Source organism: Equus przewalskii, chromosome 2, assembly GCF_037783145.1.
Source record: "Equus przewalskii isolate Varuska chromosome 2, EquPr2, whole genome shotgun sequence".
Lineage (NCBI taxonomy): Eukaryota > Metazoa > Chordata > Mammalia > Perissodactyla > Equidae > Equus > Equus przewalskii.
This window is the reverse complement of record NC_091832.1, coordinates 47,689,753-47,717,238: the sequence shown is the minus strand read 5'-3', so window position 1 is coordinate 47,717,238 and position 27,486 is coordinate 47,689,753. Positions and strand designations below refer to the sequence as shown.

The 27,486-nt window shown below is 55.2% G+C and overlaps 1 protein-coding gene across 6 annotated transcripts in view; it reads left to right on the top strand.

Annotated features, from left to right (window-relative positions):
• The window catches only part of PRKCZ (protein kinase C zeta), a 112,034-nt gene extending 85,122 nt beyond the window's left edge, over window positions 1-26,912 (top strand). For all 6 annotated transcript variants that reach the window (XM_070611119.1, XM_070611122.1, XM_070611120.1 and 3 more), the window contains 10 exons: window positions 2,619-2,807; window positions 6,178-6,275; window positions 15,480-15,566; window positions 17,440-17,575; window positions 17,842-17,929; window positions 19,322-19,441; window positions 20,098-20,177; window positions 20,604-20,693; window positions 26,188-26,303; window positions 26,447-26,912. In XM_070611119.1, the coding sequence (XP_070467220.1) occupies window positions 2,619-2,807; window positions 6,178-6,275; window positions 15,480-15,566; window positions 17,440-17,575; window positions 17,842-17,929; window positions 19,322-19,441; window positions 20,098-20,177; window positions 20,604-20,693; window positions 26,188-26,303; window positions 26,447-26,534 (1,092 nt within the window). In that variant the 3' untranslated portion in view covers window positions 26,535-26,912. The remainder of the gene's footprint in view (window positions 1-2,618; window positions 2,808-6,177; window positions 6,276-15,479; window positions 15,567-17,439; window positions 17,576-17,841; window positions 17,930-19,321; window positions 19,442-20,097; window positions 20,178-20,603; window positions 20,694-26,187; window positions 26,304-26,446) is intronic.
• Window positions 26,913-27,486: the final 574 nt, after the last annotated feature.

Sequence of the window (27,486 nt, the reverse complement as noted above, 5' to 3'; positions counted from 1 at the left end):
ACAGGGAACACACGCAACCTCCACAAAGGAAACGCCATGCTCCTATGCTTTTAGCAGTGTGGGAGGCTGGTCCCCGGAGATGGGATACTAGCCTTTTGCATCTTCTCGGTCCTCCTAATGGCTGGCATTGCCTACGGGGATCACCACGTGTACTTGCCCTGGAGTGGTTTCGTCCTTCGCCCCGTTTCAGGCGTGTCTGTGGCTGGCGGCCCAGGGTCAGGAGTACACTGGTCGGTGCTTGCCGGATTCACTAGGAACTTGATTTTCCTCTCGCTCCCAGTGTTTGCATTTTTTTCATTTTCTAGACTGTTTTCCATCCCCTGACAGGGGTCCCATTGCTGGGAAATTGGAGCTTCGTGAAGCAACTAGATGTTGGCACCCACCGGCACCCTCACACAGGGCCCAGGGCCCTCTGACTTTGGGGGATGGAGCCTGTGGTATGACGAAGTCGGTCTGTCAGGGGGCCATGAGGAGAGGGGGCAGCGAGGAGAGTGGGGCGCACCAGCCCAGGACCTGGCTCTGGAAGCGCAGGCTGCTGCGCACCTTAGCTGGGTCTTGCTTGGGGCACGTCCTTCACGAATGTCCCAGAGGCTGCTGTCCCAAAGGCTCTTTGGGGTCCAGACCCTGGCATTGTCTTCTGCTGTGTGTGCCGTCTCCCCAGCACCCTCTCTGCCCAGACAGCAGAGTGGGTCCAGGGCTGGCTTTTGAGCTGCAATTTTTGCTAAATTTTATTTGCACAAAAGCCTTACTTTATTTTCCCATTGTGTGTTTTCCACCACCACCAAGCGCTTCTTCAGTTCTCAGTGGTCCCTGACCAGGTGTCCTACAGTTTAACCCAATTCTAACACCATCCACCTGTGATGGCGTCAGATCCCACAGGTTAAGGGCTCAGCCCCACGAGACGCCCCACAAGTGCAGACACCACTCACGAGTCTGGGTCTTCATCTATGCTTCTCACTGGCCAGCTGCAAATTGGGTGTTCCCACGACGTCCCCTAAAGCTTCGTTTCATTTGCTAAAGTGGCTCACGGAACTCAGAGAAACATTCAACTCACTGGGGCGCCAGTTTACGGACTGGGGCAACTCAGGGACCACCTGATGGAACAGATGCACAGGGCAGGGTCTGCGGGGGGCACGCAGAGCTTCAGGCCCAGTCTCCCTGAATCACCCCGAGTTCACCAACCAGGGAGCTCTCTGAACCCCATCCAAAATTTGGGGGGATTTCATGGAGGCATCACACAGGCATCATTGATTAAATCATTGGCTTTTGGTGATAGATTCTACATCCAGCCCCTTTTCTCTCCCAGAGGTAGGATGGGAGGGACTGAATTTCCAACCCTCCAATCCCACAGTTGGTTCCCCTGGCAACGGGCCCCATCCTTCGATGCTTTCCAAAAGTCACCTCATTAACATGACAAAAGACACCTTTATGGCTCTTGTCACTTAAGAAATTCCTATGGTTTTGGGAGCTAAATGTGACAGGAATGGGCTCATAGAGCAGCTATGTATTTTTTTTTTTTTTGAGGAACATTAGCCCTGAGCTAACATTTGCTGCCAATCCTCTTTTTGCTGAGGAAGACTGACCCTGAGCTAATATCCGTGCCCATCTTTCTCTACTTTATATGTGGGATGCCTACCACAGCATGGCTTTCTGAGCGGTGCCATGTTCACACCCGGAATCTGAACCAGTGAATCCTGGGCCACCGAGAAGCGGAATGTGCGAACCACCGGGCTGGCCCCTGTATTTATTATAGGTCACAATATCACAATTTGTCTTCTTTGGTCCTTCATGGGCTCTGGGTGATAAATGAGACACAACAGATTATGCTCCTGAGCGAGGAAATGGTTACCCAGCTAGTGTTCTCAGCCTCTGTCTGTCAAACCTCAGGGAACAGCTCCACCTTGCGAAGCCCACACCTTTCCCATAGTAAATGTCACACACACACACACACATGCACACGCACACACATGTGTGCACACGCGCACATGCATGCACACACTCATGCACACAAGCACACATATGCACACACACACACACCCGGCTTCTATATTTTCTGTCTGATCATTCTGTGTCTGGAATGAGCCAGGAACACTTAGTTCCCTCTCTTCTTCACCACAAATATCCTTGCCAGAAGTACTTCACAGGAGGGAGGCCTGTGTTCTCAATCGGATGGCCTTTCTCTTTCATTGTGTGTTTCCCGTAGTGCCTGCTCGGCAGGAATTAGCTAGGTATACTTCATTATATATTATATACCAGGGAGTGCCAGGTGGCCCTGGGGCGTGTGAGCCTGTGATCACCTCTTCAGCGTGTCCTGGTGAGGCCAGACCCGTGCATCCCAGGTCGCTCGTAGAGGGGCCACCTGTGGCTGGTGACAGGGCCTCGGCCTGGGGAAATGAACAGCTTTTGGATTTCTAGCTCCTTCCATCAGAAGCTGTACAGTCTTTAATTCTTGGTTTTTACCTCAAGTGTGGTGGAGGGTCCAGGACACAGAATCAAGACTCGTGAGAGAACTGGGCTCTGAGCTCTGGGGCACACGGGGCCTCTGCCGACGCCTGATTCTCTGAATCCCGCACGGGCTCCGCCTTCACTTTCTCTCCCTTGGTGCTCCCCTCCCGCAGGACCTCAAGCCGGTCATCGATGGGATGGATGGAATCAAAATCTCTCAGGGGCTCGGGCTGCAGGACTTCGACCTCATCAGGGTCATCGGGCGCGGGAGCTACGCCAAGGTCCTGCTGGTGCGGCTGAAGAAGAATGATCAGATTTACGCCATGAAAGTGGTGAAGAAGGAGCTGGTCCATGACGATGAGGTGAGAGCCACCTCCCGCGGAGGGAGCGCACAGACTCTGGGTCCTGGTTTCTTTGCTGAATCTTAATTCTGCCTTCTTGGACTTTTTTCGTTTAATTGAAGTAAAACGCACATAAAATTTGCCACTTTGACCGTTTGAAAACACACGGCTCAGTGGCGTTTACACATTCACGACGTTGTGCAACCGTCAACGCCATCCAGCTCCAGGGCGTGTTCAGGCCCCAAAAAGAACGCCGTCCCAACTGAGCAGTCGCTCTCGTCCCCCTCCCCCAGCCCCCGAAACCACCGATCTGCTTTCTGTGTCTGTGGATTTGCCTGTTCTGGACGTTTCATAGAAACGGAATCGTACACTACGTGGCCTTTTGTGTCTGCTTCTCTCACCGAGCGTGTTTCCGAGGCCCATCCGCATTGTGGCATGTGTCAGAACAGCCTTCCTTTTTATGGCCAGATCGTGTTCCATTTTATGAATATTCCGCATTTGGTTTATCCGTCCGTTGGGCTGTTTACACCTCACGGCTGCTGTGAACGCTCCTGTGCGGGTGTGTGTTTGTCTCTGTTTCTGGTTCTCCTGGGTGTTTTCCCAGGACTGGAATTGCTGGGTCATCGGTAACACTGTGTTAACTATTTGAGGAGCCACGACTGTCTCCCACGGCAGCTGCACCGGTTACGTTCCTGCCAGCGATGCGCAGGTTCCGGTGTCTGCGCATCCTTTCCAGCTCTTGGTATTTTCTGCTTTTTGATTGTCGCCGTTCTAGCGGGTATGGTGGTATCTCACTGTGGTTTGATTTGCATTCCCGCAATGACTGATGATGTGCAGCATCTTTTCGTGGGCTCCTTGGCTTCACGGACTTTTGATCTTTTTCTTTCACACCTGAATGCAGGTTCATAGCTCTTAGGAGCAGAGAAAAGACTGATATATAGAGAACAGTAATGTTGTTACTAAGCAGCTGCTAGCACATAAGGTGACTTGGAGCCACCAGACCGGAAGGGTTCCCCTGGCTCCACTCCCCCGCCCCCGGCCCAGGCTCATGGTTTGGAGGGTGGAGCTGGGGCTGAACTTGAGCTTTCACTTGCCCTCCCAGCAAGGTGCATTTCTGCAGTGCACAGACTACCCACTGGCCCCTCAGCCCTGCATGCTGAGCTTGCAAGTGGGTAGTAGCGTCCGCACCTTACAGCTGAGGAAGTTGAGGCTCTGAGAGGTGTGGTGCCCTGCCAGCATCTCTGCTTCTGGTCCACGGCACCTCAAGATGGTTCCAAACCCCCTTTCCAGCCTACCAGCTGGCTTGGCTGCAAAGTTAATGGAACGTATGAGGTTAAGTTTGCAGAACCTCGAGGGAAAAGGCCTTCAGAGGAGAGCCGCTGCTTAGGTTTGTTCTCTCTGCATCCTCAGATCGTCCCCTGGGGGCCGAGACACGCAGGCATGGGGACTTTTAGGTGGTCTCTGTGGGTGTCTGTGCGCATGTCTGTGAGAGATGCAGGTGTCCCGTGGCCACACACCTGGGCCGTGGACATAGTGCCACGGGCACTGCAGGGGGCTGGTGGCGGCCAGCAGAAGGATGTCCACACCCTCATCTCCGGACCCTGTGAACACGAACTCACTTGGAAACGGGGTCTTTGCAGAATGTAGTTAAGAATCCTGGGGAGATCCTGGGTTATCTGGGTGGGCCCTGAATCCAGTGACAAGTGTCTTTTTAGAGAAAGATCTGAGACAGACAGAGGAAAAGACCAACACACAGAGGAGTTGAGGAGAAGATGGAGGCAGGGAGGTGAGCCGAGGAGCTCCTGGGGCGCAGAAGCTGGGAGAGGCGGGAAGGACCCCCCCCCAGGGCCTTCGGAGGGATGGAGGCCCTGCCGACACCCTGATTTCACACTTCCGATCTCAGAACAGTGGGAGAATAAATGTGTGATGTTTGTAGCCCCCGTCTGCAGCGCTTTGTTAAAACAGGCTCAGAATCTATCAGTAGGAAGGAGGCAGCCGCAGCCAGTGGAAGCCCTGGTGCCTGGATCTCGGGGGGTGGGGGGAGCACTCTCAGCGACCCCCCAGGGGTTTCAGCCTGAACGCCCGGGTACCTTTGGCGAGCAGATGGCGGGGCTGGTCGAGAGTGCTGGGGGAGGCCTGCTTTGCAGTGTGCAAGGCCCAAGTGGAGATGCTGAGCAGGCATGGCATGAGCAGGTCTGGAGCTTGGGGAGAGGTGGGGCTGGGGATCCTTCGCAGGGACAGATGGGGTTGAGGCCATTCCACTCAAGGGTCTCCTGGGGGAGAGGGGAGAGAAGAGCGGGGGCTCAGGACGAGCCCAAGGAGCAGGAACTGGCCGGTCTCTGGCCCACTAAAGGGAAGCCCACTGAGAGTCCGCTCATTTGTCTCCACAAACCTTCAGCGGAAGGCAGCCCTGCTTTGGACATAGCCCTTTCCCTCCCGCCTTCCTGACCCTAGGATGAGGGGTTTAACCTTGGAAGCTTTGGGAACCTCATCCAGCTCTGCTTTCTGGGGTTGGAGTGGAACCAAAGATAGGGAATCATCATGACCCTAAACTTGACTTGACTTTGCAGCTTTTCCCCAAGCTCTCGCGTGAACTGGACGGAGGCAGCTGGTGGGAGGAGCTGGTGCTTGGGAGACGGGTGTGGGACAGAGAGGAATCTGCTTAGCCCTCCATCCTCCGTTTCCTCATGTCTTAAGTGGAGATAATAATGCCAACCTCCCAAGGCTGCCATGGGGAACACATGAGGCAGTGCACGGATAGCCTGTAGCCCAGAGGCCACACACAGCTGGCAATGGTGGCTTTGATGGTGGTGGCAGATGGTGATAAATGATGATGACAGATGTTGGATAATGGTGCTGGGGGTGGTAATGGATGGTGGTGATGAAGATGGTGATGGTGGTGATGAAGATGGTGGTAATGATGGTGAAGGTGGCACATGATAATGGATGATGGTGATGGTGACGGAGATGGTGGTGATGATGATAATGGATGATGGTGATGGTGACGGAGACGGTGGTGATGATGATAATGGATGATGGTGATGGTGACGGAGACGGTGGTGATGATGATAATGGATGATGGTGATGGTGACGGAGACGGTGGTGATGATGATAATGGATGATGGTGATGGTGACGGAGACGGTGGTGATTGATGATGATAATGGATGATGGCGATGATGGTGAGATGTGCTGATAATGATGATGATAATGGTGGATGATAATAGATGGTGGTGGTGGAGATATATTTCTTAATGGCATTTTTCTTTTCTGTTCTCTGCATTGTCTTTCCACAAGCGGAGGTGAGAGACATTCCTCTCTTGCCTCTCCTTCTCCAGGATGCCTGTGAGGGATGTTCAGCAGCCTCGTTACCACTCCTGGTTTCTGTTTCAGGACATCGACTGGGTGCAGACAGAGAAGCACGTGTTTGAGCAAGCATCCAGCAACCCCTTCCTGGTTGGCTTACACTCCTGCTTCCAGACGACGAGTCGGTAAGAAGAGGAGGGTGTTCCTGAGATTCTGTTGATTTCTGATTTGCGTGGAAGCGGAGCTGGCATGAGGCTTCTCTGTTGTCTGTAGGGTTCTCCCAATTGCAAGTATGGGGTGTGTTTTTTTTGGTTCATCACATTAGCTTTGTTGTTCTCGTTGGCTGGTGTCATATTAAGTAAATTTCACACGTCTGAACCTAAATTATTTAATTCTATTTACAAAATCTTTATTGAAAGCATCCCACTGAGTGCAGGCATGGGGCCAGGTGTCAGGGTGCCACTGTGAACGGGAGGTGTGTTTCTGTGCTTATGGATCTTACTGACGAATGGAATAAATTAACACTAACAGCTTCACTTATAAGCTTTCTATATATTGGAATTCCACTGCTTTAAAAAAGTTTGAAGACTACTGGTCTAGGATCTTCAATGTATACTCTGTTTAGAATATGTTCTGTGTCAGGGTCCTCAGGACCGGCCCCAGGTTGGATGATTTACCAGGAGGACTTACAGGAGTCAGCACATAGTCACGCTCATGGCTGAGATTTATTGCTGTGAAAGGATATAGAGCGGAACTGGCAAAGGAGAAGGTGCAGGGGGCGAAGTCAGGAGGAAAGCAGGAGCAAGTTTCCGAGAATCCTCTCCCTGTGGAGTCAGATGGACACACTTAATTCCTCAAGCAAGGAGTTGTGACCACTCAGGGTTTTTACTGGGGGCTGGTCACATAGACACCCTCTACTGGGCACGTACCAAAATTCCAGACTCCCAGAAAATAAGCGGGTGTTCAGCAGAAACCGCGAATGGTTTAAGCACGGTGAGCCACGCTTATCCATTAGGGAAAGCTTTATGTCAGCATAGAGGGTGGCCTACCATTCAAGGGCCCAGCCTCTGGCTCAGGGCCACCCTGAGAGCAGGCCTTCCCAAGGACAGCAGCCTCGGTTCTGCTGCGTTAGCCCTTCCTGCCTCATGCTTCAGCTGTAAATAGACCAGCGGCTCAGAGACGTCTGCATCCGCCCTCAGTCCTCTCCTGATCTTTGGTCCCCTGTTCCCACCTGTGCTGGCTGGCCACCTGTGTGTCCACAGCACCTGGGATCAACTGACCTCTCCCCAAACCTGCTTAGCTTGCTGTGTGCCATGTGGTTAATGGCATTCCCATCTTCTCCGTCGTCCAGGCTGGGACATCTGCAGTCGTCCCCTCCCCGAATCTCACTGATTCCGCCTCCTAAACAGGTCTCAGCATTGGTGGGATAGTGGTGAGCTTAGCTGCCTTACTAAATACGTCTCAGATTCCTCCCTTTCTGTCCCACCTGAACCCCAGCCACAGCCTCCCCAGGGCGTCTGGCCCCTGGTGCTCCCCAGGCTGTCCGTTCCCCCATGTTGGAACTAAGCCAGGTTGAAAACATAGATCTGGTGTCTTTCTCCTGCTTCACGTCTCCTCTGATCTGTTTCCCAGCTGCTGCCGGGATATAGCCCAGGCTCCTCGGCAGGTGCACGAGGTCGCTGTGACCACGCTCCACCTGTGTCCCTCTGCTAGCTCCATCTTTGCCGGGCTGCCTCATGGGGCCTGGCCTTCCTCGCCTCCTCTCCTCCTGCTCAGAGCCCTCCAGAAAGGCCAGGAGACTAAGGTTCTCTTTGTTGTGTCCCAGTGCACTTTCTCTGTGTAGCTCTGACCACGGTCTCGTGGAATGACGGAACACGCCCAGGGAAGCGCAGCCGGCCCCAGTCCCTGTACTTCCTAAACGGACTGCAAAAAAGAGTTTTGTTTTGTTTTGGGTAATTTTACCATGTAAACTTATAGGGATGTGGATGCAAAAGGCTCATCTGTTTCAACTTCATTTCCATCTCCATGGCCTGGAGCACTGCACTTTCTGCATGCACGTCCCTGGGAATCTTTTCCACATCACATGTTCCCAGGTGCGTTGTTAGAACTTTGAAAAAAAAACTCATCCTGTGTGAGCCCCATGACTCACACCTGATCACTTGCTCACACTTGATCACAGTGACCACTTACTGTCCTATTTTTCACACTGACGTCCAGAAGACGGTGTTCAACACGCGACATTCTGGAGGCTGCGTGTCAGGAGTAATTACTGTGCACGTCTAGCTCTTTTGCCTCTGATTTTTACAGAATCAGTCCGTGACCTCTGGAAGCACCTAAACTTGCTTGCTCAGGATAGGGTGTCTTTTCCAGGCTGTTTTTAGGTGCCTGCTTTAACCCCACATTTTGTACATGCCTGTCTCCCCAATTGGGTGTGAACCCCTTAGAGTGGGCTGTGCTGGGTATCGAGCGTTTGGTTAATACCTGGCACCTCGTAGGCAGTCGTGGTGTTAAAGGATTTTAAGGTACAGTCCTGTCTTTGTTACAAATATGAAGTGAACGTGTGTCAGAGTTTATGAGACTCACTGATCAGCGAGGGTCCGGGAAGGTGTTACAACCGGTTCAAAGGAGAGTGCAAATTCCTGCACACATTTGGGTGATCAGGGACCTAAGGGAGGGCTGCATGTGGGTGCAGACGGTTTCAGGTTGGGGGGGGGGAGTTGGGCGTCCTCCACCAGACAGACCTCATTTGCACATCTGTATTCAGGCACAGTTCGCACACTCTCAGTTGTGTGTAATTTACAGAGTTGGAAAGTTGCTCCAAGACAATGAAAGGCCCCATAGAAACAGAGCACTGGGAGGGCACGTGCCCCACAGCACGCGGTTTCCCACAGACACCAGTCCTCATTTTGGTCTGTTTCAAAGCCTTTCACAGTTTTCCCTGACAGCGGCGCTGCAGGGGCTCAGAGACAGGGGCTTGGGTTCAAATTCTGGCCCCTCCTCTTACTGGCTGTGCTACCTTGCACAGGGTAACCTCTCTGTGCCCCGGTTTCCTCTTCTGGGAACAGGGAACAGCAGGAATGCCCACCCCATAGGTTGCTGTGGGGATTAGTAAGTGAAGATATCAGTGTTTACAGCGAGGCCGCTCCTGGTAAAGGGCATAAACCTGAGCTGCAGGCCTTCCTTCCTGTTGGCGCTATGCTTTTGAACAGATAACCCGTACGTTGTCTGAGCCCCTGAGGGGAGAAGAACCCGCAGCTCCCAGCCAGGCTTGCATGTGGGCACTGCCCCCGAAGTCCTCCCCAACCTGGCCGGTGTGTGCCGAGCAGAGCCACCAGGACGCCTGCGAGGACTGGAGTTGTGAGATGCGACGGGGCCTCAGAGCAGATGAGGCTGGTGCGTGTCTCCTGATGCCAGGGAGGGCGTGGCAGGACTGACTGAACAACCTGGGGGTGGAAGTGAAGGTCTGGGGTCAGCAAGCAGCTGTGGATATGGAGGCCGGGGGAGCCAGAGCCAGCAAGAGAGGTCGGGCCACGTGCTGGTGGTGACGGCTGACGGTCCAGGTGGGCAGAGCGGGGCTGGGTCGAGTCATCAGCAAACAGCCTCGTGGCGGGTTGGAGGAAAAGCAGGTTCTCGAGGGGCTTCTGGCAATAGAGGGGGCGCCAACACGACCCACGAGTGACTGTGGTGCAAGGATGGGGCGAAAGGGCGTGAACTCGGCAGGAGTCATCCTGAGACCGTGAGAGGGCAGCTTCTTCCTCTGTGGGAACATGAGTCACTGCGCTTTCAGAATGCAATGAATTTGTTATCGTCATAATTTAAACCCAGAATAGAAAGAGCAGACGTTGAGTGACACATGGCAGAGCAGGGCGTGGGGTACAGTCATTTCAGCCTTTGTTCTCCTGATGAATGGTGACGGCTCAGAACCCCTGCTTTTGCCCACTTTTCCTCTGGATCGCCTAAAATGGTGAAAATGCAACCTCGACCCCTCGGGCTCCCGGAGCAGGCCCACACAGGCCAGTGGACTGCCGGCAGCAAGGGCAACACGGGGGACAAGATTCTTCCATCAGAACTGATTGAGACTCACCCAGGGCATTGTGGAGGGGTCAGGGGTTTTGTTTTATTTTTACGTCAGGTGTGAGCAGACTGTGTTGTGTGGAAACACTGCACAGCCGTTGGTGAACCATCCCGAGTCCTGAACGGTGAGGGCCCCTCGGGGTGCAGCCTCCACCCAGAGCCTGGGTGCTGAGTCCTGCCGCTGGGGACCACACGCACACCTGAGTGAAGGCGACTCGTTGTTTCTCCCTGATCTGGAGGCGACTGGCTGCCTTTAGACCAGGACAAGTCTGGGGTGGGGCGTGTTGTTGCCGTGTGCTCGGGAACAGAAGTACGTGGGTGCCGGCCATGCTCTGCACAGGCCACCGTCCTCGGACCATCCCGTGAGGACGTGGTGACCTCGGTGCGCGACACATGGGTGACTGCGCGGAGCTGAGGCCGTGGTGCCGCCGCTCCCTCCAGCCCAGGAGGCCCTGTCCCGCTGTGTCCCTCCCCAGGACAGGCCTCGCTCGGGCTGGGCGGGGGCACCCCGACGAACCCCAGGGCTCCTTTTCTCAAAGGAACTGTTGGGACCAGACCTGAAATTGTGTTTTTGGCAACTATTAAATGATGTTAGAAACCACATAAAAGAACAGCTTCTTTTAAAGGACCGTGCACGACGCAGGGAAGTGCAGAGAAGGAAGCACCGCGTCTGCTCAGCCGCCGCGCCCCAGCCTGTCACCCCTCGTTTTGCTTCCTCCTCCTCTTCGCTGTTAACTTTTCCATATGGACTAGAATCAACCCGTCTTGCTCCAGAAAGAAAAAGAAACTGGCATTCTTGTGGGGATTTGTTAAGTTCAGGAATTACCTGAGGGAAACGGACATCCTTGTGCTGTTGGCTCTCCTGCTCAGGCGTGCGGTTTTCCTTTTCATCTGTTCACAGCCTCTTTCTGGAGATTTTAAAGTTTTCTTCATGCAGATTTTTCACTTCCTTGCTTAATTTTTGTCCTGAGTGTGTATCTCTTCTGTTTCTATTTAAAGAGCTCTTTTCTTCTGCTGTAGCGTCCAGCGACAAGCGACGTGGTTTCTCCGTGTTAACTTTGTACCTCATGGATTCTTTCTTTAGTGATTTTCAGGTGGTTTCTTGTGCGTTCGGAGGTGCTGTGATAACGTCCACGAAGAGGAGTAACGCTACCCCTCCTTTCCAATTCCGACACCTCTGTTCACTTCTTTCTCTGTCTGCAGACATTGGCCGGTACCTCCCTCCTTCGGGGTGACAGGTGGTGGTGGGCAGACTTCCTCTTGACCCCATGGGAATGCTTCTGGTGTTTGCGCTGCGGGCCAGCTGGGCCTTGGGAAAGCAGAACCAAATCACTCTACGCGTCTCAGACAGACGGCATCAGCATTTGCGACCACGACGGGCTGGAGGGCTGTGGGGAGAGGAAGAGGGGAGGGAGGGGGCAGAGATCAGGGCCCCCTCCTGCGGCCACCGCACTTGGTTCCGGCTCCGCAGAAGAGGTGCCCCTTCTGCCAGGGCCGGAGGCCCAGGAGGGGCTGCCCCTGCCTGAGCTGTTGGGAACAGGAACCGCCCTCCTGGTTCCTGGGCCCGTCATCTGTTCTCCTCCAGGGCCTTCCGCTGGTGAAGCGGCCTGGGAGACGCAGCTCGCGGGCTCCCAGACCCGGCAGTGCGAGGAGGTTATAGACAGGCTGAGAGAAGGGGGACCAGTAACTGTCAGACAGTTATCATTTATCTTAAAGAAGTTTACGTCTGTTTCTACTTTACTATCAGGAAAGAACATTGAGCTTTTTCAAAGATCTTCTCACGATTTATGAGGGTTATTGTTATGAGTTTTGCTCCTTGGGGCCTCTTAACGGATGAATGGCATCACCATAATGTATTTCCTAGTGTCGAACTATCCTTGAATTCCTGGGGAAAACTGTCCCTGGTCTTAGTGTATTGTTCTGTTAATGTGCTTTTGAATTCAATTTACTAATATTTTATTTAGGATTTTTTCATTGATATTCACATTGATATTTGATTGACCTGTAGTTCCCCTTGCACAATCTCTATTGGATTTTTTAATTGTCCTTATTTTTTATGCTCTGCACCATTCTGAATAGCACTGGAATCGTCTCCTAGCAGGATTCCCTGTGAGACTACCGGGGCCTGGGCTGTTTGGAGGGTAGCTTCCAATTTTTGTTTGTTATTGTTTTCACATTTTCTCAGTGGCAACACACTCACCCTAATCCTGTAGCTGCTTCGCTGTTCTGGTCTCCCCTTCTTTGCTCAGTGTCATTGTCAGGCAGGGTCTCCAAGTCCAGGAAGGGGGTGGGGTTTCATTCCACACATCCTTTCATGTTTGAGAACACCTGCCTTGCCTTCGCACTTGAACCCCAGCTCAGCCAGGTCGCACCTGCCCACAAACGCTCTCAGGTCCTTTGTGGGTGTGTTCTGGCGTTTATCCTCTATGGGGAAATTGGAGCCCAGTCTGTTCATTCCCCCTCTGGTGGGAGAGTTTTTTGGGCAATAGAAAACCCCTTCTAGTGGCCCAGCTTTGTCAGCTTCCTTCTCTATTAGCATCTTTCTCAGAACTTTGATCTTTGGTCCATCTGTGCTCACTGGTTGCCTTAAGTGTTCTTCTTGGTCAGGAATTTGATTTTTGACCATGTCTATCCTGTTGCTGTTTCTGATTTCTGTTTTCTCTCGGTAACAGTGGTGCTTCTATCCTCAAATTGTGCCCTTAGGACTCAGCCTCCCTTTCTTGTCACCCATCATCTTGTGTCTGGGTGCTTATCTTGTTCCTTTTTTCCTTTCCTCTGTTTGCTGAGCGTCTTCTGGGCCGACTCCTTTTCTCCTGCTCCTTCCTCCTGGGACAGCTCCATTGGGGGCTGGCCACCTGCAGTGATGTGAGGCCAGGAACTGAAAGTGGGGTTTCCAAGAGTGGGTTCTGGATTCACCCAAGTTGTCTGATGTCAGATCTTACTAGACAATAACTGTGTGATCCTGGAAAAGTCGTTTAACCTCCTTGTGCCTCAATTTCCCCATTTGTAAAAACAGAGAAAATGCTAGAACTTACCTCATGGTTATCAGTTTAAATGTTAACACACAGATGTGCTTAGAGTAGCGCCTGACATTTAGCAAGAGCTGTAAAAGCTATTGTTCACATTGTTACTGTTTATGCTGGGGATGGCAAACTTTTTCTCAAAGGGCCAGGTAGTAAATATTTTTGCCTTGGAGGGTCACATGGTCTCTGTTGCAACTACTCATCATGGTGGAAAGCAGTAATAGACAATACAGAAAGACAGACACATGGCTGTGTTCCGATAAAACTTTATTTACAAACACAAGTGGTGGGCCAGATGTGGCCAGCCCCTGGTTTATAGTATCGCCTCCTGGTCTCAGGACACTGTGTCTCATGCTATCGGTTTTCCCTCTGGACTGATGTGTGGGTGCTGGGGTTTTATTCCCTGAGGGGTGGAGCACGATTTGGGGGAGTGGTGTGATTAAGTCCCTTGTGCTAAGGAGAAAGTCTGCTCCCAGGCCTTGCTCTCAGGTTCTGTGGGCCAGGGAAACTTTGCAAAAACAGGTGAATCCCATGGCGAGGTCAGCGTTACTGGAGCCTATCCAAGCATATCCTTTGGGGGCAGGGGAACAGAATAAACACAAAAGAATGAACAGCCCCAGCCCCGATAGCGCTGGGTGTTTCTTCAGGACCACGCCCCTGCTGTCGGACGGGGAGTGGTGATCTGTGACTGCTCACCTGGGGTTCTGTTTGCTTTTGTTTCCACTTCTGCATATTTACACACTTAGGAGTTGTTTCTAGCCTAAATATGTGATCAGAACTTGAGAAGATTTGCGGCTCCTTCACTTGCTCTGTGCACGTTGAGCTCTGTCCTCGCCGGGCTACTGCTGGGTGCTCCGGGGAGGCAGGAGGACGGGCACATGGTTCCTGCATCGCGGTGCAGACTCAGCGTGCCGGGAGAGCCCGGGAAAGCCAGAAAGCCATCAGATTTGCTCCCCTCCCCCTTTACTCCCGACTCCCTCCGGCACAAGCCGCTGCTGAGCCGAAAACGCCCCAGAGGAGCCGTTGACCTAAAAATCCACAAGCTGCCCTCAACAGGGTATTTCTGCAAAATTGTATGTGAATTTAATTTTGAAAATGGACTCTTATTAAATGCAAGAAAGATCTTATCAGGAAAGAAACCACGTGGTAAGTTGTTTGGAGACCCGAAAGGCCCTGTGTGCGTCCAGATGACTTCATGCAATCCGGTGCTTTAAATCACAGGACCGGGCCGGCCCCGGCCAAGGCCCCAGCAGCCCCCTCGACTGCTCTTCATGAAGGGGCAGCTGGCGTCTCAGACTCACTGTGGCCAGATCAGCGCTCCCGATCCCCCACCCCCCACCTGCGGCTCCGCCTCATCCCCACGCTGGAACCCACCTGGAGCCCCACCCACTGCTTTCTTCCCTGGCACCCAGCCCACCACACTCTCATCAGCTCTGCCTCGGCCCCTTCCTGCTGCCCGACCCCAGCCCAAGCCACCTGTGCTCACCTGGCAACAGGGCACCCCCTTCAATCCTCAAGGCCACCCACTCTCCCCTCCCTGGGGTCTGTTCAGACTCAGTGGCTGAAGCGATCATTGACCGGATGTTGTCGTCCCCACCACCTGGCCCGTGCACCTGCCACCTGCTCTTCTGGCCTTTCCTCTGATGGGCCAAGCTGGTCCCCTTGGCCTCGGGGTGGTCCTGCAGCTCTTTGCTCTCCCCCTGCTCCCACATGCCATCCCGGCCTCTGCTCCCTGGCCACCTAGACACACAGCACCCTCCCCACCCCCAGTGGGCCTCTGGCCACCGCCCCTGCCTCCTTTTTACCTTTTTTACCCTGAGGCAGGCCTGGCACTGTTAGGAGAGCAAATAACTGTGTTGGATGAAATGAATGAATGAGTGGAAGTTTTTTGTTTTTTCTCTTCTGAGATTGACTACATTGGGGTCAGAACTGAGCCGCGTCTGCTGACGGGCGGGGTCTCCGGGCGTCCCCTGCGAGGACGCCTTGATGACCTGGGCACAGAGCTCTGCCGTGGCCTCGGCCTCCCTTTTCAGTCTGGGCTGCTTTCCCTGCTGACCCCTGGAGCGGGTCAGGCAACCCCAGGCAGCCTCCTTTCTCTGGCCTCTCGGGAGGCGGGTTGACATGCTAGTGAAAAGAGACAGGCCGGCAGCGGGAACGGTCCGGTTTTCCCAGGAGACGGAGGCTCCTGGAAGGCTCTCAGCCCCAAGGGCTTCTTCGTGTTGAGTGTCTGGCACGAGATCGCACTGGCCGCCGTGTCACTGCCGCCTCCATCACCCTCTCTCTCTCGCTCAGGTTGTTCCTGGTCATAGAGTACGTCAACGGCGGGGACCTCATGTTCCACATGCAGAGACAGAGGAAGCTTCCGGAGGAGCACGCCAGGTGGGCATGGGCGGGCGGGCGTGGGCCCGGGAGGAGGGGCGGGCATGGGGACCTTCCGAGGGAGGTCAGCCGTGAGCTGGAGGGAAAGAGATGAAATCTCGGGGAGATGGCAGAGGTCACTGCTTTCCCCTGCGGTGTGACATTCCACAGCCGCTCAGGAGTCGTAGAATCTGGGAGGGTCTTCTGCGTCTCTGAGGCTCAGACCCAGCCCGGGGATCCAGACCCTCCAGGAGCAGAGTCAGGACTTATCTGGGGGAAGCAGGTGTTTTGTGGGAGGGGTGTGTGTGTACACTGTCCTGGTCTGCCCTTTCACCCGTTTCCAAAGTGGGGGACAAGTTCCAACGATAAATGTGCCTCAGGGGATGTCGCGGCCGGCACCTCCAGTTCTGTTTCACTTGGATACACAGCAGGGGTCTGCTTGGCACAAGGAGAAAAATAATCACCGTTTCTCTTTAAATGATGCTTAGGACCACCCACCCCTTCCTTTCCTCTGGCCGTCGCCCAGTGCCCCCTGCAGCCCGGGCGCATGGGTGTCTGTTTCCATCCCTTCTTCCTGTTTCCCATCATTTTCCCTTTTCCTCATTTCCTCACTTAAAAAAATTCCATGCAGTTTTGTGAGTCACCTTAGATCCTTTTTGGGGAAAGGCAGATAATAAATCAAGAATAGTGCACTCCCAGGCCAGCCCCATGGCCTAGTGGTTAAGTTCAGCGCGCTCCGCTTCAGCAGCCTGGGCTCGGTTCCTGGGCGTGGACCTACACCACTCACCTGTCAGTGGCTGTGCTGTGGTGGCCCACATACAAAAAGAGGAAGATTGGCAGTGGATGTTAGCTCAGGGCAAATCTTCCTCAGCAAAAAACAGAACAAACAAAAAGAATAGTGCACTCCCCCACACAATCACTTTTTCTTTTAAACTGTGGTCAAAAATATACATAACCTAAAATTCACCAGCTGAACCACCTTTAAGTGCACGGCTCAGTGGCATTAAACACATTCACACTGTTGTGCAACCATCACCACCGTCTGTCTCCAGAACTTTCTCGTCTTCCCCAACTGAAACTCTGTCCCCATTAAACACTCCTCCCCGCCCCCAGCCCCGGCACCCAGCATTCCACTTTCTGTCTCTATGGCTTTCACTCCTTTAGGGACCTCCTATGATTAGGATCACACAGTGTTTGTCCTTTTGTGACTGGCTTATTTCACTGAGCATAATGTCCTCAAGGCCTATCCATGTTGTCGCAGGCATCAGAATTTCCTTGCTTTATAAGTCTGAGTAATATTCCATTGTACTTATAGACCACACTTTGTTTATCCATTCATCTGACGGTGGATATTTGGGTTATTTCCACCTTTTAGCCTTTATGCATAATGCTGCTGTGAACATGGGTGTACAAATATCTATTCGACTCCCTGATTCCAATTCTTTTGGGTGTGTACCCAGAAGAGAAATTGCTGGATCACGTGGTGATTCTATCTGTAATTTTTTGAGGGACCTCCACATTGTCTTCCACAGTGGCCGCAGCGTTTGACATTGTCATTTACATTTACAACAGTGCACGGGGTTCCAGTTTCTCCACATCTTTGCCAACACTTGTTATTTTCTGTTTGGTTTTTGGATAGCGGCCATCCTACTGGCTGTGAGATAGTATCTCATTGTGGTTTTGATTTGCGGGTCCCCTAACAACCAGGATGTCAGCATCTTTCACCGTCTTGTTGGCCCTGTGGACTCGTGAGCGAGAGGACACAGGGTCACCTGGTTGGGGAGCAGTTGGGGCAGTGGTGGTCCCCTCCGCTTTACGCTATTTGCATGGGCCCCTCATCCAGGCTCCTTGTTGGGTTCTGTCTGTTGATGACAGGATGTCTGTCTCCCCCCAGATTCTATGCTGCTGAGATTTGTATCGCTCTCAACTTCTTACATGAGAGAGGGATTATCTACCGGGACCTGAAACTGGACAATGTCCTCCTGGATGCCGACGGCCACATCAAGTTGACGGACTACGGCATGTGCAAGGCGAGCAGCCCCGGTCCCCAAGCAATGCTCCTGCCTGCCTTCCTGGGTCACGGTCAGCCTAGCACCTCGACCTTCTGAAGGTCGAGACCCCACTTGGTGTCAGGCAGAGATGCTGACTGACTGGCCACCACAACTCCGGGGCGACCAGGCCCAGTGCCTCCCACTTTATCTGTCCGAAGTTGGTTTTCTCTGAGGCAGCTCGTTGCACCGATGGGGTCCTATCTGGAGGTTTCCTTCCCTCCTGGTAACTGACTTTGTCCCCACAGGAAGGCCTGGGCCCTGGTGACACGACAAGCACTTTCTGCGGAACCCCAAACTACATCGCACCAGAAATCCTGCGGGGAGAGGAGTACGGTGAGGACACCGGTCGCTGGGCAGGCAGGGCACGTGCCCGCGCACAGGAGGCAGCATGCACAAAGGCAACCCCAGCCCCCGCACGCTCTCTGTCCGTGGGGTGACAGTCACAGAGCAGAGAGCGAGGGAGGTGGGGCTGCCTGGGGCCGACCCCAGACCAACCCTGGCCCAGCCACCAGAAGGGGGGCGGCTATTGACCAAATTACGCCTAAAACACACCCCCTTACTTTGTCCCCAGGCCCCTGTCACCATGCGGCCTCAGCCCCCAGCCCCATCTGCTGTCCCATGTGTCCCCTCGAGTGTCCCCTGGTTGGGAATGGTGGATGGGATTCCTCTTAACGATGACCCTAAGGGCTTGGGAAAGAGGAAAATATGTGCAGCAAAGACCAACCCGGGGGTCTGGGTGCCACCCAGCGGCCGTGGAGAAACGAGGCCATAAACCGTGCCGACCAGAACCTTCTGCAGCCCCTGCAGACACTGGAGTGTCTCCTGCCCTCTTCTCTCTCTGTGTGTGAAATGAAAACGGGATAATAGCGTGTGTGCATGTGTTTGCATGCGTGTGCACCCCCAGGCATTTTTGTGTCCTAGCGTATGCAGTGAAGCATACCAACACGCCATCAAATGTTCCTAAACATTTCATTTGCCGTTAAAGTGGGGGACAGGCAGCCTGCCCCTCGGACGACTGGACACCAGGGAGGCTGCTGTTGGTGAAGGCGCTTAGTAGCCAGAGGAGGAGGACAGACAGCAGGTCGGAGGACCAGGAAAGAGTCTAGAACCCAGCCGGTGACTGGGACCCGTGTGTGGTGGAGACCTCAGGGGCAGCGGCCTCCGCGGCAAAACCGAAGTGAGGTCCCCTGTTCCACTGTGCTCTGGAGTTCATTCCAGACAGAATAACTAGATTTGAACGTTAAACCGAAACAACGAACGTAGAAAAAAAATGTAGGAAAGTGTTTTTGCAATCTTAGAGAAAGGGGTTTTTCAAGCTTAGGTAAATAAAAGGAGAAATGAGAAAGGATGGTGGCCCAACAGATTTGCTCAATTTTATGTGTCCGTGTGGTCGAAGGTGCCAAGAGCAGATTTAAATGCCAGGTGACAATCTTGAAAACGTGTGCAGTGCCAGGTGGAAGGTTAATGGCCGTGATGTGAAAACAGCTTTGCAACTAGTTATGAGAAAGACAGGCAGCCGCAGGACTGGACAGAGGGGAGGCCAGGCCGCTGGGCGGAGCTGGGCACGCCCAACCTCAGCGCTGCTCAGAGAAATGCAGACTGTCTCGCCTGCGCTTCTGCCGCCTCCCGTGACTGGACGTGTCCTGACGACCCAGAGACACGCTTGTCCTGAGGCCGGTGCACGTGCTGACCAGCCGTCGTGACCAGCCCGTGCTCTCCCTCCAGGGTTCAGCGTGGACTGGTGGGCGCTGGGCGTCCTCATGTTTGAGATGATGGCCGGCCGCTCCCCCTTCGACATCATCACCGACAACCCCGACATGAACACCGAGGACTACCTTTTCCAAGGTGCGTGGGATGCATGGCACCAGCCGAGGATTCTGCTGTCCGTCCGTCCCCCACAGACTAGGTCTCACAGACCTGCCCTCGGGAGGCAGACACCGGGTCGTGGAAGGGGCGATGGCCGTGGGATGGGGAAACCGCTCTTTGACATCACTGGGAGAAAGAATCCGTCCTGATTTAGCCCAGACTCCCTCCTGCCGCGGCCGGTGTGCGCCCTGGCAGCCTGGGTGGGTGGGGACCGTGCTCACAGAGTGCTGCTCCCGTTCCAGCTGTCATTAGGGATGCTTGCCATCTAGAAGCAAGGAGCACTTGCCCTGGGCCAGAATTAACTGCCCCTGGGGTGCTGGGCCAGGATCGGGGCTGTCCCCATGCTGCCCTCTGGCAGCCGTGTGCAGAGGTGCCTGTGTACCTGGGGACACAGGGCCAGCGGGGCCGCTGTTGGTTCATGTGTGATCCTGAATGCACATGACCATGTGTGCCCAGGGCACAGAGCGGGGTCAGAGGCGCTCTGCAGGCCAGGCACCCTGCTGGGGTGGGAAGGGGTCTCCAGGACACCGAGAACACCCCCCATGCCCCTGCTGGGAAAGGCTTCCGGGAGCCGGGCGGACGGCCCTGGGCAGTGGCAGGGAGCACGGCTTCTCACGGGGACCCCATTGTTGCAGTGATCCTGGAGAAGCCCATCCGGATCCCCCGATTCCTCTCCGTCAAAGCCTCCCACGTCTTGAAAGGATTTTTAAACAAGGTACGCTCATGGCCGCCATGACAGACATGCTGTCTGTGGCTGCCTGGGCCCAAGCTCCTCTGTCACGGGGCCGAGGCTCGACCACTGCAATGGTCATTGAGTGTCTGCTCCAGGACGTCTTGGTGTGGGTGTGGCTCTGCTCCGTTATTTGAGCTCTGTCCTATGAATCACCAGTTGTTACTAACACTTAAGACAGAACGACGAGAAGTTACACCAAAGAGGAATTTAGTGAGGCGTTAACATGGGCGAGATTTTTAACCAAGGGAATGTCTCATCTTCCCCTGATGGCTAGGACCCTCCAGAGGCGGTTGTTCAAGCACCGTGAGTCACGAGGGTGGGCAGGCTGGTTCCCAGTTGAGCACGGGCTGCGAATCGGGGCTGCTCTGCTCTGAGCTGACCTGTCCTTATTTGAACTCTGACCCCTAGGACCCCAAAGAGAGGCTCGGCTGCCGGCCACAGACTGGATTTTCTGACATCAAGTCGCACGCGTTCTTCCGCAGCATAGACTGGGACCTGGTAAACATCTCACAACCTGGCAACCCCTCCCCGTGGTAGATGGGCCTCGCGGTCCGCGGCAGGAGGTGTGGCGGGCACTGCCCTCAGGGCCCCGGGGCTGAGCTGGAAACTGACGTTTGATTGAGAACAAGGAGAGCAGGGGCCGTGACAAGCCCCCGCGGGTGGTGCTTCTTGGCGCTCCTGGGAGAAGCCTTGCTGGGCATTCCCCGGCCCAGCGGGCTGCAGGGGTCCCGTTGGGGAGGGACGTCTTCCGTCTGTGGCCAGCGCCCGGCTGACTGTGGAATCCACAGGTTGGGGCTGGCCCAGAGAGGGCATTTTCTTTGGTTTCATGGTTGGTTTTCCAGAAGCCGCGGTTCTGCATCCCATCTCGGGACGCAGCCGACAGTGCAGTGTTCAAGCACTTTCAACTCTAGCGCTGGGTTTCCTGGTGTAAAAGGAAAACGAAACTAATTTGTTTCAAAATACATAAATTGTTACAGAATTACTGAAGCATAACCTTTAAAATATGCTTTTTTGAGGAAAAAAAGATTAGATAGCTATTGAGTAAAGGTTGAACTTTAGCTTGCCCTAGAGCAGAGGAAAGCCGGGCTCCAGGCCCCGGGACGCCCCACCCCTGAGCGTTGCAGGCAGGCCACTCCCTCCAGTCACTGTCACTGTGCATCTGGGGGCTTCCGTCTGTGCATCTGTGGGGCCCCGGGAGGAGGGGCAGGGGCAGCCAGGCGTCCCCGGTGCCCAGGACCCTGGTGGGGCGAGGGGAGCCGTCAGTGCAGCGCCTGGGGGGCACTGGAGGGGGTGTTGTTTTCCATGAGGGGGACGGGGAGACGGAGGAGGGGGAGCAGCAGTCAGACGAAATGGGGCCAGGGCCCTCTGCCCTGACAGGTCCCCACAGGGCGGCACGATTGCGCTGGCCGCCTCCTGGAACCCCCTCTCCTTGGCCCCAGTTCTTCCTGCCGTGCCCACTTCGTGTTGTCCAGACAAGCTGGGCCTCTGCCCTCCGGCTGAGCCACAGCTGGCGATCCAAAGGCCCCGGCGGGTCCCTCGCTCACTGTACGCTGGCCAGCACACCTCGCCCCAAGGCAGCTCCCAGACGGTCGTTTTCCTGGTATCTGACCTTCTCCTGGGTCTGGAACGTCTCAGAATAAACAGTGGGCCGTGTGACACCAGCTGGCCTTGCCCCGAGCTTTTGCATTGAGCCATCAGAGGTTTAGGATCTAGTGATACATTTCTCAGTTTTAGGGTTTCGAGGTGGTCATTTTGCCAGCTTACAATGGCATTTTATGTAGCGCCTGGCTCTTTGCTGGAATGTTCCACTTTCTCTTGGCAAGTGCAGAGAATAAGATTGGGCAGCCCCCGTCTGGGGGTCTCACATCGGTCTCTAGATGGTCTATGTAGGTCTGTTCTTGGCACATCCCAGCTCCTCACAGGCCTGGTGCCCTCTCATCGGCTGCTGGATGTAGCGTATAAATCATTTGAGGCCCACGTTCTCCTCCACAAACCTGGGTCGTGGCACTCCAGAATTGCCCCAGAAGAGCCAAGGCCAGGCTGCAGGGGGCCGGCTGGCTTCCTCTTCCCCATATTCCTGGCTGCTGCCCTGGGGGTCCTGGCCCCGCTTGGGGGAGGTCCCGTCCCTGGCAAGTCTAGGGTCTGACTTTTGTCCCTGGTCTGTGAGGCCCGCACAGGACTCGCTGCCAACTACCAGCTCCTTCTGGCCCTGCTCCTGGGGTTCGCTCAGCACCCCGTGAGCTCTGGGGCTTTAGGAAGAAGTTCCCATGTTCTGTCCGGATTTCTCTAGTTGTCTTCAGCAGGACGGGTGGTGGGCTTACCGCTGCCTCAAATCACAACAAAGCAACAAAACGATGCTCGCCCACCGCCCTCCCTGCTCTTGGAGTGCACGCTGCGCACACGCCGGGGGGTCTGCCGTGCAGAGCAGCGAGGCACCCAGGCGGCGGTGCGGGGGGCAGGGCAGGCCCAGGGCTGCCTCCAGCTTCAGAAGGCCGGTGGCCGCTCCTCCCCCCGAGGGCTCCCCCACCTCTCTGCTCCTCCGCATCCCTCAGGCTCCTCTTGGCTTTCGTTTTAAATTGTTTCTAAAGTTTTATTTATTTTTTAGCAGCTTTATGCAGACGTGATTCACAAGCCAGACGCTCACCCCATTCAAAGTGTACGATTCAGAGGTTTTTAGTGCATTCACAGAGTTGGGAACCGTCACCACAGTCAATCGTAGAACATTTTCATCACCCCAAAAGGAGACCCGTCCCTGTGAGCAGTCGCTCTCCACTCCCCCTGCCCCGGCCCCTGGCAACCACTGATGTGCGTTCTGTCTGTGGATCTGCCCACTCCGGACATTTCATAGAAATGGAGTCAGACACCGTGTGGCCTTTCGTGTCCGGCTTCCTTCACGTAGCATCATGTTGTCAAGCTTCACCTGTGTCGTAGCGTGTGTCATAACTCCATTCCCTTTTATGGCTGAGGACCCACCGCACTTTGCTCATGCACACATCGTCGATGGAGGCTGGGTTGTTCCCACCTCTTGGCTGTCGTGAGCAGTGAACACGTGTGTCCAGGTCTCTGAGCACGCGTGTCCAGGTCTCTGTGTGCACACGCGTGTCCAGATCTCTAAACACGTGTCCAGGTCTCTGTGAACACGCGTGTCCAGGTCTCTGTGCACACGCGTGTCCAGGTCTCTGTGTGCACACACGTGTCCAGGTCTCCGTGTGGACACTATTTTCCTCGCTCTCGGGCAGACGCTGAGGAGTGGAATTGCGGGTCAGCTGCCCAATGGTTTCCCACGGGGGCTGTGCCTAGTCCCTTTTGAGGGCCCACAGGCTGCTCTCCGCTGCCCAGAGGCCCAGTCCTCCGTCTGCAGGGGACGCAGCTCCAGGCTGTCCCTCGGCCGGCGTGCTGGTGTCGCAGGAGCGCGGGGCCCTCGGCTGCGGGGTTTGTGGGTGCGTTCAGGATGCTTCCTTCACTGCGGTGTTTCCAGAGTGGCAAGGAAGGTGGTGGAGACCAGCGGGGGTGGAGGCGTGGGGATTGGGTGCCTGTCCCCGGTCTCTGAGGGTAGACCTGGATGGGGTCACAACTCCAGACCTGCTCCCCGGTCCTCCCTGTTCCCCCCCAGTCCACCCAGACTGCCCTCCCCAGGGAGGTTGCTTGGGTGTCCGCCTGTGGGTGGGGCCGGCAAGCACGCGCCTCCTCAGGCCTCAAGGGCGTGGGCGCCGCTGGGCCTTGAAGTCCAGGCTGCAGACCCCCTGACCAGGCTTCCAGAGGGTTGAGGGTGCATGTTCATGGCTCCGGGCTCCATGTCTCCCATGGGTGTAGGGTGACCGCCGGGAGCGCCCCACAGCGACACCCATGTAGCCCGCGCCTCTGGGCCCCCTGCTTGTTTGTGGGGCAGGGTTCCCAGGAGCTGAGGCGGGTGAGAAGCTTGTGGCTGATGGTGAAACCGGCCGTCTCTGTGTGTGATAGCCAGTGCTGTCTTCTGGCTGCGTGGTGGCCGTTCTGATGTCCCCCCACCTGGGGCCGCCCTCCATCCTCCACACTGTGGTAGCAGAGGTGACCATGGCCGTGTGGACAGTGATCTGCTCCCCATCAGTGCCATGAACCAGTTCCCAGACATTTCCACTTGGCCATCTAGTGTGACCAAATCAGACACCAGGGTGCGCCGTATCCCACTGACTCCATGGCCCCTCCCACCCCAGCACACAGCACCAGCTGCCCCCTCACTCAGGCTGCAGACCCTGCAGACCCTGCAGTCCCCCTTGACCCCACTCAGTCCTCGGGGACTCACTCTCCAGGGTCTGGGCCTTCTCCCCACCCCCACTGCTGCCATCTTGGTCCAAGCCAACCACATCTTGGCCAGTTGCCGGTTTCCTGCCTGGCCTCTGCCAGTGGCAGCCTCCTCTGTCCAGTGACCTCCTGCCCCCGCCACTCAGGCTTCACTGAGCCCCTTAATGGTCCCTGACAGATCAAGCATGCTGTTGCCTCAGGGCCTTTGCACGGCTGTGCTCCACTTCCTCACCTCCTTCAGGCCATCACCTCAGACCTGGGGTCCCCTGGCCGCCATGACAAACTCCTCCTCGGCCCCCTTCCAGCATCCTCTCTGGCCACACGGAGCAGGGCTAAGTGGTGGCCTGCATGGGCACGTCACTCCAGGGTGGCACCGTCCCTGTTCGCTACCTTTGAGGAAAAAGGAGGTGACGTGCACATGGGACACTCTCCGAGGGAGGCTGAGGCCACCTCGGGCCCTCAGAGCAGAGGACAGGCCTGGGGTGGCAGGTGGGCTTAGGACCCCGGGTGGGCACCCAGCTGCCCCACTTCCGGGTCTGTTCTGACTCTTGTTATTTAAATCTCTTTAAAGCATCCCAAGACCTAAGGCAGGGAAAATGGTTTAAGAAATGCCCTTTGTCCACTCTTTATCAGAAAATATTTTGTACTGACGAAGGAATACAGGTAACTGCAGAGGAAAGGTAATGAAGGACGGGAATGCCTGTGTCCCCACAATGCCGCCCGGCTGTGGCCCGTCCCGCTCCCGGGGCCCTGCCTGCTCACAGTGATGCATTCCGAAAGGCCTGGGCAGTCTGTCGTGTGAGCGACGCTGCTCCGGCCCTGAGAGCTGAGGGGTCTGGCCTGCAGAGCCGGCTGCTCCCGGGCCTGGCATGTGGCCACGTGGGAGGGAGCGGACCCAACGTGACAGCTCCAGGAGGCGGGGACCAGTGTCTCTCACTTACGGCTCCATCTCAGCTCTTAGGAACATGCCTGGCCTGGCACAGGTGCGCAGCACACACCTGGTGAGGGCATGAGGGAGAGAGAGTGTGTGGAACTGAGTGTGTGAGCGTGTGAGTGTGTAACTGAGCGAGCGAGCAGGCCCTCACTGTCCTCACCTGTGTGTGCTGAGTGTTGCCCACCCCGGGCGCTCGGCTCGCCGCCCTCTTGGGCCACACGTGTGTGTGAAGGGCAAGTCGGCAGCCGGACCCAGATCCTGAGGAGCCCACGTATCACCTCTGGGCATCCCCTGGGGTTAGAAGTAGTCAGAACGGTCAATCACGACTTTAGTGGGAGGAGGGCCCCGGGGGGACAGGGAGTCACTGAGCGCCAGCGGGGGGTACCTGTGTCCCTGCCAAGTCCCAGCTCCTGTGTGATTGGGGTTCTAAGACGTAAGAAAGAAGGAAAACTCAAAACTGGCTTCATTTGGTTGAAGGGCGGGGCCGCAGACCCCAGCCCACATGGGGCTCCTGTGAGGGAGTTTGGGCCTCATGCCCCATCCAGGTACCAGGCCTGCACAGCCTGCGCTGCCAGCATTTTTCAGCTCAAATAGGATTTTTCTAACTTTAGTTTCTCCTAGACTTTGTGTTTCAAGGGAAAAAAACAGTCAGCATTCAGATGAGGCATCGTAAATGCTCTTTCTTCCTGTTCCATTCTGTGATTTAAGTCCATGCAAAATGCTTGATCCAGTAGACGAGGCACATTGCTGACCTGGCTTCTCGTGTTGTCTTCCAAGCTGGAGAAGAAGCAGGCCCTCCCGCCATTCCAGCCGCAGATCACCGACGACTACGGCCTGGACAACTTCGACACACAGTTCACCAGCGAGCCCGTGCAGCTGACCCCGGACGACGAGTAAGACCTCCCGGGGGGCCGAGGGTCAGGACGCCGTCCTGCTGCCAGAGGGGCATCTGTCCGCCGTCTGTGGTGGGTTTGGTGGGGGGGAGTCTTATGTGAGGGGCCAACCCAGCAGCTGTGCTCTCTGCCTGTGCGCACAGGGACGTCATAAAGAGGATCGACCAGTCTGAGTTTGAAGGTTTCGAGTACATCAACCCGTTACTGCTCTCCACCGAGGAGTCCGTGTGAGGCCGTCATCTCTGTCGTGGACACGTCTGTGAATGACCCCTAACTCTATCCTTAACCACAGCGTATGCATGCCAGGCTGGGCGCAAGGTTCCGGGTGCCGCCAGGGAGGGGCGCTTGCCGCCGAGACCGCGGAGGGAGGCGTCCGGGGTGCTTCTCGGAGCAGAACAGTCTCGCGTCTGGGCCCGCGCGGCCGCTCCGTGCTGGAGGAATTCGCTTCTTGTGCCTGCGTCGCGGAGGACCCGCGGTGACCGTGTCCGAGGGAGAAACTGTCCCATGATTTCGAAGGTGCACACTTTCCACAGAAACAGAACTCACCTGCTCCACCAGGAGAGTTAGCCTGTAATGCCCCGAGGAATAAAACGTACCGATGATGTTGAAGCTTCCCTTTGATGCCTTTTTTCCGTGTGGCACCTGCGCAGCGTCGCAGGCACGACCCACACGTGAGGAGGAGGCGCGAGCGGTGTTGTGTGTGCGGAGGCTAGGCTGGGGCCGGGGGACTAAGTGCCTGCAGGGATGCACTGCAACGAAGAATTTTTACAAATTCGCAACATTTTCTAAATCCCGGTAAGTTCCTGTTGTTAATATTTAACAAGTATTTTCATACTGAGCATGTACGTAGCCGCTGTAGTCTAACGCTGAAGCCGGGTCCTGGCCGGTGCACTGGACTGCGATGAGGAAAATTGGATTACCGAGGTTCTCAAACGTGGCTCACCCAGAGCACCAGGAGACCAAAAAAAATTGAAAACTAAATCTGCACAAAATATATTTCTGAAAACACTAAGCAGTGCCTACATGATGTCTTGTGTTATGTATGAGATTTTTGGAAAATATTTTTATCAGGAATAACAATGCTCAGAATTAGAAAATTTAAAAAGCTCTATATATGATGGGCCCGAGCCTTAAAGTTAATAAATCTGGAACAGCCACACACGCCCTGCGTCCTCCCGACACA